This window comes from Tachyglossus aculeatus, chromosome 5 (assembly GCF_015852505.1).
Source record: "Tachyglossus aculeatus isolate mTacAcu1 chromosome 5, mTacAcu1.pri, whole genome shotgun sequence".
Taxonomy (NCBI): Eukaryota; Metazoa; Chordata; class Mammalia; order Monotremata; family Tachyglossidae; genus Tachyglossus; species Tachyglossus aculeatus.
In genome coordinates, this window is record NC_052070.1 from 88,825,520 (window position 1) to 88,838,878 (window position 13,359).

At 43.8% G+C, this 13,359-nt stretch overlaps 1 protein-coding gene across 1 annotated transcript in view; it reads left to right on the top strand.

The window, feature by feature from the left end:
* The window catches only part of ADAM28 (ADAM metallopeptidase domain 28), a 64,501-nt gene extending 52,516 nt beyond the window's left edge, over positions 1–11,985 (top strand). The window contains exon 19 of the mRNA XM_038746696.1: positions 11,861–11,985. Within this exon, the coding sequence (XP_038602624.1) occupies positions 11,861–11,919 (59 nt within the window). The 3' untranslated portion in view covers positions 11,920–11,985. The remainder of the gene's footprint in view (positions 1–11,860) is intronic.
* Positions 11,986–13,359: the final 1,374 nt, after the last annotated feature.

Sequence of the window (13,359 nt, forward strand, 5' to 3'; positions counted from 1 at the left end):
CTAAATTTTAAGGTCCCTGGAGAGCAGGGATCATGTTTGTTATTATTACTAGTACTACTATTAATAATGATATTTGTTAAGTGATTACTATGTATCAAGCACTGAATTTAGAACTGGGGAAGATACAAATATAAACAAATTGGATGCATCCCCAAGGATCTCACAGTCTAAGTCAAAGAGAGAACAAGTATCTTATCTCTATGTTTACAGATGAAGAAACCAAGGCACAGAAATGTTAAATAACTTGTCCTAGGTCACACTGCAGGTAAGTCGTGGAATGGAGATTAGAATCCAGGCCTCATGAGTCTCAGATCCATTCTCTTTCCACTAGGCCATGCTATTTTATTCTCCCAAGTATTTAGTATGTTTTCTCAGTAAAGTAAGCGCTCAGTAAATTCTACTGATTGCTTCTGTGGTAATATAGTTGAGAGGCAGTATGGCCAAATGGATAGAACCCAGACCTGAAAGTCAGAGGGACATGGGTTCTAATCCCAGCTCCACCACTTATTGCCATATGACCTTAGGCAAGTCACTTTCTCTGTGCCTCAGTGACCTCATCTGTAAAATGGGGGTGAGGACTGTGTCCAAACTGATTAGCCTGTATTTATCCCAGTGCTTAGTACAGTGTCTGGCACATAGTAAGCACTTAACAAATACCATAAAGAAGTAAAGCTGGAGGCTAGGGCCAGACCAGGATGAGATGAGAAGAGGGAAGTTAGTACTTAGATTGGGTTGGGGGGAGCTGGGAGAAAAGATCTAAGGCACTCCCCACCACCTCCTCCACCACAGTCTCCCCTCTCTCTGTCCAATTCCAGCCCCCTGACCTTGTAGCTCTGGTAGGCAGGGACCACCAGAATAATGACCAGTTGAGGGGCTGCCAGAAGAAAGAAAAGTGAGATCCTGTGGCCTAGGGGAAGAGCACTGGACTGGTCATCAGGAGACCTGAATTATAAACCCATCTCCACCACTCACCTGTTTGTGTGACCTTAAGCAAGTTGCTTAACTTTTCCTAGGCCTCAGTTTCTTCATCTGTAAAATGGGGATTAAATACCAATTCTCCATCTTCATTAGAGTATGAATCTCATGTGAGTCAGGGATCATGATTGACCAAACTGTGTTGTTTCTACCCCAGTACTTCCCACATAGTAAGCACTTAAACACTATTATTATTATTATCCCTAGTGGGATCCAGCAGTACTATAACTATAGAAAAAATAGACCAGGAATGCCAGGGTAGAAGGGAGTCGGAGTGGGGGGTGGGGGTGGGAGGGGAAGGTGTCAGGGCTGACTTGACAGTTTACCTATCTCCAGGGTGACCAGCAGAGCCACAAGAAAGAGGTCTTGTGAGGTCACTTTTGAGGTTCCTAGAGCTGCAAAATTTGCTGTGCTGATGAATAATTGGTCAGAAAGAGAGAGGAGAAAAAGAGAGGCAGGGAAAAGAAAGAAAAGGGAGAGTCGGGGAAAGGAGAGGAGGAGGAGAAATGTGAAAGAGGGAGCAGAGTGAGGTATCCTCTCTGTCCACTTCCATCTGGTGTCCCTGGGAGAGACAAAACCAGACCGAGGCAGTGAACCTGGGAGCCAGTGCCGCTGATTCTGCTGACCTGGCCCTGGGTAGGTGGGTTAGTCATACAATTGTATTTATTTAGTGCTTACTGTGTGCAGAGCACTGTACTAAGTACTTGGGAGAGTACAATACAACAATAAACAGACAACATTACCTCCCCACAGCGAGCTCCTATTTTGGGTCATGGCTTCTTGGAGGCCACGGGGCTGGTTTGGGTGGTGAGTCCACCCAGCAAATTCTGGATCAGTGTGTCTGGAGATTGTTCATTCCCTGGGCTGAATACTCAATTTGGAGGCAGCCTCAGCTGCCCTCCCTGTATCTTCCTTTCCTTGCACCGGGCCTGGTCCCCCTCTTCCCTCCATAAAGAGGGGAGGAATGGTGATGCTGGCCAACATTCCTTTCCTTCTCCTTGACAATTTTCTTTTCTTTGTGTTCCTCAGGGCATTTGTGTCGCTGTCAAGCTGACGTGCAGAAGGAGGTTGTGGTTACTAGGCACTGTAGAGGGTGGTTTATCCAAATGTTTATGTAGTTGACTAATGCTAAACCAGATCTGATCGGGTCTGACTGTTTGAATAATTAACTAATGCTACCAAGCATCTCTGAAGTGTTAGTTTCAAGGTATCAAGGTAACCAGATATATGTAGCCCTTTGGGGAACGTCATAGAACTGGTTGCATTTAGCAAACTAAGCCTCTTTGTTCTTGTACTTCAGGGCATCCTCTTACGCAGGTAACTTTCAGCTACGTGCATTTCTAATGAAATGACTCTCTTTCAAATGAAAGTCTTGTGGTCAGAATCCTAAACAAGATTGGCAATAGGCTGAAAAGTAACACAGGTAAATTAGTCTTCCTAACAGGTCTGGCTGACTGAACATATATTTACATACACCATACACTTCATCCAGGCAGGTCTCCCAGAGCCTCTGTACATCATTAGAATTAATCTCATTTCTCAGAAGAGTTGTTTCTATGACTGAACCTCTACTTCTCCTCCCAACTCACAGACTCTCTCTCTGGAATCCTTCCCGGAGTTCAAACACTCACACCTTTTGTGATTCCAGGACCCTCTTTAAGGACATCTTTTTCTCCTCTTTCATTCCTATATTTCCAGAAAAGTCATTATTTGTAGAATTTAGGAAGCTCCCCTCACTCTGCCTTGGGGCTATCCTTCAGACTACTCTCCCATGTCCAAAGTCTCGGGCCTTTTTAAAAAAATGATATTTGTTAAGTGCTTATTATGTGTTAGGCTCTATACTGAGCACAAGGGTAGATACAAGCTAATCAGGTTGAACATAGTCCATATCCCACATGGGGCTCACGGTCTTAATCCCCATTTTACAGGTGAAGTAATGGAGACACAGAGAAGTTAAGTGACTTGCCCAAGGTCACACAGGAGACAAGTGGTGGTCAGGATTAGAATCTATATCCTTTTGACTCGCAGGCCCGTGCTCTCTTCACTAGGCCATGCTGCTTCCTGTTCCCACCTACAGCTTCCCATACAGGTACCACTGTTCATATAGGCCCAACCCAGGCATTCTTCTCTGAAACCTGAGGCAGTCACACCCAGATTGCTGCTCCTGGAATATCATCTTGGGGAGACTCTTCACTCTTTATCACTTCCATTTTACTTGTACATATCTATTCTACTTATTTTATTTTGTTAGTATGTTTGGTTTTGTTCTCTGTCTCCCCCTTTTAGACTGTGAGCCCACTGTTGGGTAGGGACTGTCTCTATATGTTGCCAACTTGTACTTCCCAAGCGCTTAGTACAGTGCTCTGCACACAGTAAGCGCTCAATAAATACGATTGATTGATTGATTGATTGATTGACTCCCTCAAATGTGAACTTTTTCTTTATGCAGCATTCCAGCACCTCTGACTGTAATATTTTATAAACCACCATTATAACTATCCCCCAATTCCCCCCCTGACTCTTTCATGACTATGGATCCCTTTATTTCCAGTCTGGATGTGCACTCTTTCCCCTTATCCCCAGTTTATAGATCTGCCAAAACAGGTCCCCTTCTTTTCAGGCTTCTCCTTTGGCGCAAGGTCCTAATTGTTGTTTTCTACCCCAGTTACTGTTCCAAAAAAGAACCATAAAATCCTCCAGTGTTCCCCAGATACCAACTTTGAGACATCATCCTATTTATTACCTGAGACAATTTTTAGCACTCCTGGCCACCATAGTTGGCAACCATGCAGTCTGGAGTGTACTTTTTGTTTCAGCACTTCACGGCTCTTTGTGGAGGTGGCAATTTCTCCGGCTCAAGCAGAGGAGCAATTGGACCCAGGGTTGGGTCAGGGGGAAAGTGGTTTCAGGGGTGGGTCCCAGGCCAGTGCCACAAGCTACAGAGCAAGGGGCTGGATAGGGCAGGAAGTCTAGAGTGGGGCCCACTAAGGTGAGTTCCCCCAACATCCTGCCCCACCCTCCTTCACCCATCCTTGGCCCCTTAAAGCTATCCTTACCCCTTCATTACCAAACCTTCCAGTCAGATATCACTGTGGACTTCTAAAGAATTCTCCCAAAAGATTTGAAATTGGGATCTTCTCTCACTGGGTCCCTTGATTTCATCCTGCTGACTCTTTGTTGAATTAGGGCGATTCTACTATAGTCCATTAAATTCTTCACCACAAAACCTGACAAGTCTCCAGGAGTCACAATATAGCTGGGCGGGTTGAGTCCAGTGCCTGCCTTGAACCATTTGTAATAATGATAATAATAATGATGATGTTATTCTTCATAATAACTGTACCTCAGATTTGTGGAACACTTTTATTTTCCCAAAGCCCTTATTTATCATTTATCTCATTTTTGTCCTTGAAGCATCCCTCTAAACTAGGGATGACATCCTATTATACAGAAGGAGAAACTGAAACACAAAATCGTCAAGTGACTTTCCAGAGGTCACAGAGCTGGAGAGCAGCAAAACTGAAACTCAAAACAAACCCAAGCCTGCTGTCTCTTCGGCCATTAGACTGTGAGCCCACTGTTGGGTAGGGACTGTCTCTATATGTTGCCAACTTGTACTTCCCAAGCGCTTAGTACACTGCTTTGCACACAGTAAGCGCTCAATAAATACAATTGATTGATTGATTGATTAGACAACAATGCCTCCCTGTAAATAAAATAAGGCCTGATGGACATCTTTTAAAGGTGACTCATCCATGGTTTAAACTTTTCAAAATGGAAAAGTTTACTTCATGAAAGACTTGAACTGGTTTACCATTATCTGACATTGAAAAGTTGCTCAATGAACCAAGCAATTGAGGACAGGATAGAATTTTTCATCAGAGTCCCTAACACACCATTGTACTACAGAGCACTTCTTCTGGAAAGCAGCACTGCCAAGTGGAAAGAGCATAGGCCCTGGATCCTAAATCCAGCTCTTGCACTTGTCTGCTGTGTGACCTTGGGCAAATCACTTAATTTCTCCGTACATCCATTTTCTCACCTGTAAAATAAGGATTAAATCCTACTCTGTCTACTTTGACTGTGAGGCCCCTTTGAGACAGGGATCGTTTCCAAAATGAATATCTTGTATCTACCCCAGTGCTTAGAAGAGTGTGTCGTACATAATTATGGGCTTAACAAATACCATAATAATGCCAGATGAGAACATGCATTTTTGGGAGGGTGTTATGGAACAAAATTATCAGTCAATCAATCATTGGCATTTATTGAGCATTAATGTGTCCTTTACAATGCACTAAGCACTTGAGTTAATACAACAAAAGCAACAAGATACATCTCCTGCCCTCCAATAGAATGGGAGAGACTAGCAGATATGAATTACTTATCCATAAACACTAGTGGGAGTAAAAACAAAGAAGTAGCAGTATTTGAATAAACAAAACAATTTAGACTGTGAGCCCCTTGTGGGACAGGGACAGTGTCCAACCTGGTTAACTTATATCTGTCCCAGCACTTAGAACTGTGCTTGACACATAGCGCTTAACAAATACTTTTTTTAAAAAACAATTTTGTGTATCTGTTCAAACTACAGCAATTTGTATAAGCATAATTTCAGGGAATGTGTGTAAAATCCATATGTATTAACAGGGCTGTTGAAATGATGCAACCTGGAGTGATGGGGAGTAATCGGGGAAGTCTTCCAGGAAGAGATGGGCTGTCAGGAAGATTTTGAAGATGGAGCGATCTATAGACTGGCAGATTTTAAGGGGGAAGGAGTTCCAGACAGCAGGGCTATCATGATACAGGGAGTGTGAGAAGTGGGTTAAGAGATCTGGAATGTAAGATCAAAAAAGCCGGTGGAGAACCAGGAGGATGATAGGTAATTGTTGGAGGTGTCTCAGGAGTGGAGGGCTGTGGACTGATCGACCTTGTAGGAAGATAATTCTGGAAGCAGTATGGCCTAGTCGTTAGAGCATGGGCCTGGGAGTTGGAAAGACCTGGGTTCTAATCCCAGCTCTGCCACTTGTCTGCAGTGTGACCTTGGGCAAGTCACTTCACTTCTCTTTGCCTGTTTCCTCATCTGTAAAATGGGGATTAAGACTGTGAACCCTAAGTGGAACAGGGACTGCGTCCTACCTGATTAACTATCCCAACACTTAGTACAGTGCCTTGCACATAGGAAGCACTTAACAAATACCAGAAAAAAAGTGGAGAGAGGCTGGAGATTGGGAGAAAAGACAGAGTTTGAAATAGGGTGGTGGTTCCTGTGGAAAGGAAGGGACACATCTGGGAAATATTGTGGAGGAAGAACCAAGAGTGTTTAGCAGTAGACTCAAAATTGTTATTATTATTATATTTGTTAAGTGCTTACTATGTGTCAAGCACTGGGGTATATACAGTCTAAGTAGTAGGGAATGAGATTTAATCCCAATTTTATAGTTGAGAAAACTGAGGCACAAAGAAGTTGAGTTGGCCAAGATAACAGAGCAAGCAATTGACAGAGCTGGGATTAGAACACAGGTCCTCTGGACTCCAAGATCTGTGCTGTTTCTCATAAACTTGCTGCTTCTCATGAAGATGAGAGCTGAAAAAACAGAGATAAAAGCAAATAAAGGGAGTGGACTAATAACAGAAGATAGCTCAATTTTAGAAATACTAAGTTTGAGGTAGCAGCAGTATATGTATATAGAAATGTTCTCAATGCTACAGGAAAGGCAAAACTGGATTTCAGCAGAGAGGTGGGGCTAAATGAAATATATTTTGGGGTCACCTCCCTAGAGGTGGTAGCTGAAGCCACATGATTGGATTAGTTCCCCGAGTATGAGTGAGGAGCGTGAAAAGTAAGGGGTCCAGAGCAGAGTCTGGAGGGATACTCACAGTTAGGAGATAGAAGTTGGAAGGAATGGTCAGAGAGGTAGGAGGAGAATGAGAAGTGGTGTGACCTAGTGGAAAGAGCACAAACCTGGGAATAAGAGGACCTGGGTTCTAATCCCAGCTCTGCCAATTGCTTGCTGTGTGACTTTGGGCAAGCCACTTTACTTCTCTGTGCCTCAATTACATCATCATAAAAATGGACATTAAATCTTTCTCCCTTCAACTTAGTTTATGAGTCCCATGCAGGACAGCGACTGTGTCCATCTTGTTAAACCTGATAACACCCCCATGCTTAGAACAGCACTTGATACATAGTAAACACTTAACAAATACCATTTAAAAAATGAGGTAAGCACTGTTCCTCTAAAACAAAGGTTAGATAACATTTCTTGGAGTAAGGAGTGGTCAAGAAGTATTACCACAAAGTAGATCCCAATAGAAATAGCTATGTGACCCTGCAGATTGCAGTCCCAGTGGAGTGAAGGGAGTAAAAACCTTATTTTAGTAATTCATGAAGGAAATTGGAGGGGAGAAAATGAAGAAAGTGGCTAGGTAGTCTATTCGAGTGTGGCCAGGAATGAGAGTCGGGCTTAGTACAGTGCTCTGCACACAGTAAGCACTCAGTAAATACAATTAACTGAGATGGGGTGATAGCTGAAGGGGCCAATGGGATCCAGAGAAGGCTTTGCTAATACTATAGGAGACAAGCCCATAGGAAGGTAGATGACTTGAGAGTGGTTAAAGTAATGGAAGGAGGGAGGATGGAAGCAAGGGTTTTTATGAGGTGACTGAAGATGGATTCTGAAGCACAGCTAAAGTAGATAAATTGGCCAATGGATGAAGTCCATCTCTTGAGAGGGAGGTGAGACAGAAGAAGAGGAGGAGGAGATGGGAGGCAGCTGAGAAGGAAGAAGAGTTACAGGGATTTGGGGAAGTTAATCAATGGTATTTATTGAACACTTACAGTGTGCAGAACATTGTACTAAGCACTTGGGAAAGTACAAAAGGATAGATTCACAGCTGATGGTTTGCATTTTACTAACAAATTAGTTGGTGAGGTCAACAAGGATTAGAAAGGGAGGTGGTGAATACACAGAGGGCTTTAGGAGAGGGTTAAAGGTGCGGCATTGTAGGAGTGAGCTGAGGGCATGGGAGTCAATGAGGAGTAGGGGAAAGTATGTTGCTGAGCAGGAGAGAACAGAAGTGTAGCAGGCAAGGGTGAACTTGAAGCAGAATTCTGGTCTGAACCTGGATTTCTGTTAGCAGTGCAGCTACATAAATACAGGAGTAGAGAAAGTGGTCAAATGGGATGGGCGTTATCCCAGGCTGGAGTTTAGTAGTGGGGACCGCTATGCAGAGTCACAGGAGGCAGCTGAGTTGAAGGTATGAAGTTTAGCATCAAGAGAGAGGTTGCCAATCGCTGTCTCCAACAGAATGATAGACTCTCTCTAGCTCCAAGCATTCACCGTTCATGCAAACCTAGAAATGATATTACCAAATGTGAATAAGATTCACTCGTACCTTTCCCTAAACTAGTCTCACCAAATTAGGGCTCAGGGAGGAAGCAACTTTTAATATTCCTTGTCAAATTTGGTGTCACCTTGCCACTCTGACAAGTGCTATTGAGCAAGCGATGGTTTCAATTTTGCAAAATTTTCACTAAAAATGTAGAGGTGTTTTTTTCTTCAAAATGTTAAATATAAGGAAAGCGAAAGCTTTTAAGGAGGCATGTTTATCCAGCTGATCAGGTGTCCTGATTTAAGCAGGGTGTCCTTTTAGGTCTAGCAAGAGAATGGGTAGGGATCTGATCTTAGAATGGAGAGGGAATGTCAGCAACCCTTCTGATCCATAGTGACAACGATGGCAGCTGCCTCGCTGGTACTGCTAGGACAGCCACTGTAGAAGACAAAGAGGAGAAGGAGCACTTCCTGTCCTCTCTTCTGGTGACTACCACAACTGGGACTGGGGCAATGGCTGCCTCGATCACTGCGGTGGCCTGGCTTCATCTTTCGAGATTATGGCTGGGAGTTTTCGATAAACTTGGGAGCCCCTCACACCTGGCTGGGTCGGAAACATCTATCCGTGGGCTGGAAGGGCAGCCGGGGCAAGGCTGGGAATCTGGTGTAAGCTCGTCCTCTAGACTGTAAGTTCGTTGTGGGCAGGGAATGTGTCTGTTCATTATTTAGTACTCTCCCAAGCATTTAGTACAGTGCCCTGCAGACAGTTAAGTGCTCAATAAATATGATTGAAGGAGTGCATGAATGAATGGTTGCCACCCAGCCCCGGCCACTCACTGCTGCTGTCCTCCATCATTTATCTTCCGTGACAGCACTGCTGGTGGTCAGCAGTGGCCTTGTGCTTTGACCCAGGCAGACCAGCTTGTGTGGAGGCTTCAGCAGTAGACGTCTAGCCCTGGCAGAACTGCTGGGAACAGGCAGCTGAAGAGCACACAGTAGGTGTCCTTCCCCTTGCCTCCATTTCTCTCTCCCCCAATTGCCCACACTCTCTTTCCTTTCTTCTCTCCATTCCTTCCCTCCACTCATCTTCCCCTTTCTCCTCCTCTCTCCTATTCACTGGTTCTGCTCCATTCTAGGCCCTTTCTGTCTAAGGGGACGAGAAATCTCACTACCTTTATGTACACTCAGTCAAGAATAGAGTTGTGGGTCATGTTCAGTAAGGCTCTGGGGGTCCCCCAAGCAGTAGTCCCCTCTAATCCACCCTCCCTTTCAGAGGGTGGGTGAATTTTGACAAGATCAAGAGCAAATACACTCGGAAAAATCTTTCTCAGTTTCCCTCCTTCAGCTCTTTCCTTCCCTGAGCACCAATCCCTCATCCTGGCTGAGGACTGCATTTTGAGCCTGCAGCCAAAATTTAAAAAAGCCACTGAAGGATCTGAGAAAATCCAGCTCCCAAGTGTGCCTAAATTGCAGAAGAACGTTTGGGTTGAGTTAAGTCTGAAAAGTGTGGTTTCAGGAACTCTAGGGCCATTGGAAAGTTTGTAATTACATTTCGGGTAGGCCACTGAAAAATGTCACTGTTTGACTAATTTGGGTGAGGGCAGCCTCTCTTGACCTTGGTACTAAAGATTCTTTCCCAAAGACCACTGAGGAAGGAGCCACCACTGTCATGTGAAGAAGAAGAAACTGTCTGGAATCATGGCATAGTTTCAGTGTCCATATGAGCTTACAGTGGGGTGTCAGGGTGTCAGATTAGTGGTCAATTACAGAATATTGTGGAAATTCAACTCACCCTTTCCTCGCCACATTTTGTTCCTGTAGTTGGGAGCTGTGCAACTTGAGCTTTCGGTGTTGGAGTGAAAGTTTTGCATGTTAGATAATGTACGACATCAACGTGGAGGGGGGTAACACCTGACCCACCCTTGCAGAATATCTTCCCACACTTTATATCCCTGAGGAAAAGCAAGAAAATGTGAATGATTTTCACTAAATGAACTAAATGAAGAATTCAGCCTTAATATTATAAATAGCTCCTCAAAAAGTACTACTCGGGCAACACTTAAAATCTGACATAGAAGATAAAATAAATACACGAACAAAATCACGAACTCCCACTTTTATCTTATGTCCCCAGGGGTCTTAATGGTACGCACAGAAGGCCGTGTTGTGTAGTGGAAAGCACACAGGACTGGAAGTCAGGAAATCAGGGTTCTAGACCCAAGTCTGCCACTGCCTGAAGTGTGACCTTGAGCCAGTCACTTAACTTCTCTGTGCTTCAGTTTCCTCATGTGTAAAATAGGGATAAGATACCTGCCCTCCCTCCTTCTTCAATGATGAGCCCTGGGTTGGGGAGCTACTAGGTCTGATCTAATTATCTTGTATCTACCTCAGTTGTTGGCACAGTGCTGGACACATAATAGAGAAGCAGCGTGGCTCAGTGGAAAGAGCCCGGGCTTTGGAGTCAGAGGTCATGGGTTCGAATCCTGGCTCCACCACATGTCTGCTGTGTGACCTTGGGCAAGCCACTTAACTTCTCTGAGCCTCAGTTCCCTCATCTGTAAAATGGGGGTTAAGACTGTGAGCCCCACGTGGGACAACTTGATCACCTTGTATTCCCCCCCAGCACTTAGAACAGTGCTCTGCCCATAGTAAGTGCTTAACAAATGCCATTATTATTATTATTATTATTATTATTATTATTATAAACAGTGTGGCATAGTGGATAGAGCATGGGCCTGAGAGGCAGAAGGTCATGGGATCTAATTACAGCTCTGCCACTTGTCTGCTGTGTGACCTTGGGCAAGTCACTTCATTTCTCTGTGACTCAGTTGCCTCATCTGTAACATGGGGATTGAGACTGTGAGCCCTTTGCGGGACAGGGACTGTGTCTAACTTGATTTTGCTTGAATCCACACCAGCGCTCAGTACAGTGCCTGGCATATAGTAAGCACTTAACAAGTACCATTATTATTATTAATTAAGGGCCTTAAAGCCTACAGTCAGGAGGTTTAATTCGATTGATATGCCATTTGGTGGTCTCAGAAAAGTTCTGCATAGGAAAGTGAAATGAGCAGAATGATCCTAAGGGAAGATCATTTTAGCAGCCATGAAGAGAACGGATTTATTCAAAGTAGCCCAGTCATATTCACCCAATACTTCCCCCTACTTAGCATTTAGGTTTCATTTCTAGTCTTGGCACTGATTTACCTATGTCTATTTTAATTGGTCTATTCAATAACTTCACCCAAATACTACATCATGATATTTCTTCCTCCTGCTCTCACTATTTGTAAATAATGATTGTCTCTCTGTTCACCCTATTAGACTGTAAGCTCCTGGAGGACAGTGATTGTGTGTTTTGCTTCATCTGAATTCTCCAAAATGCTTGATGATGATGGGGAGTCCAGAGAGGAGACTAAGGGGTTGGGATCCAGCCATTTGCTGTGGCAGAGGAATACAACAGGAAATATGATGAATCGGAATAAGCTGGAAAATAGTCTAATACTTACTGTTTAGTGCATGGAACAAATGTGTTTTTCACCATTTTGCAGTGTCCACCTTCCTTTCCGTCCTGATTCCTGGTATAGCAGTCATCATCACCTACCTCTGAACCTGGTACCCAGGAAGGAAAGTGCGAGGAGGCAAAGAAAATTTTTATGAGAAGTTTAATTAGCTACCTGGATTTTATTCTAGACTTCACTGCTGTGAATTCTGCTAACCTAAAAGCAGAAAGATCAACATTTTTGCAGCCAGCAGTGAGGGGTGGTGAGGGAGAGATCCTCTGAAGATTGCACTGTCAATGAGCTAAGCAACTATTGATAAAGGATGAATGAATTGCTTTCTTCCACCCTTATCTCAAGGATAATGGTGCCTGGTTAGAAGAGAAAGGCAAGAGTATCTCAACCCTAGCATAAATATGAATGTGTCAAGCAGGTCAAAGATTATACTATGCAGCCCAGAAATACTCATTTCTGAGTTACGTCCTTGACAAACCTCACATTAAGGAAAACCCAGATAATAGTAGATATTCTCGAGGGTAGGGATTGTGCCTACTGATTCTATTGTAGTCTCCTAAGTGCTCAATACTCTTCTGTACAAACAGAAGGGATTCAATAAAAACCACTAATTGATTGATGATCCTTGACTGATGCTGAACGTGCATGCACGCAAACATTCCTTCTTATGTCGCCTCATGTTCTATCCAGGCAGATATGCACACTGTCAAAAGAACATTTACTTCATTCCCTAACTCATTCATTCAGCTGTATTTTTGGAGGGCTTATTGTGTGCAGAGCACTGTAAGAAACTCTTGGGAGAGTGCAATACAACAATAAACAGTGACATTCCCTGCCCACAATGAGTTTTCAGTCTAGAGTGTTCTGGCCCAAATGGATAATGAAAACACTTGTTATAAGAGAGCTGAGTGCACCTGTGTCAGCAAGGGAGAGTGGAAGCTATGTATTATTTTGATGTTCATAATAATAATAATAATAGTACTTGTTAAGCACTTACTATGTGCCAAGCACTTTTCTAAGTGCTGGAGTAGATAAAATCAATCAGGTTGGACACAATCCCCGTCCCACAAGGGGCTCACATTCTTAATCCCCATTTTACAGATGAAGTAACTGAGGACCAGAGAAGTTAGGTGACTTGTCCAAGGTAACACAGCGGACATGTGGCAAAGCCAGGATTAGAACCCAGATTCTTCTGACTGCCAGGGCCATGTTCTATCCACTAAGCCATGATGCTTCTCACTATAAAATTCTAGGGGGAACTACTTTCCTAGGATTGACCCTTCAAAGGGGATACAGAGTATGTTGAGCATGGAGCGGGAGGAAGACTGCACAAAGGTACCAATGATAGTGGCCAAGAAAGGCTCTGAATTCTGGGTAGGTCTCAGTCCTCAATGGCCACCTGAGGCCTGTTGCCATCTATCTCAAGAAGTTGGCCAAGATGAGCCCACAAAAGTCCAGACACTCCAGTCACTGCCTCCCTTTTCCCCAACCCTGTGTATGAGAGAAAAATCAATCAATCAATCGTATTTATTGAG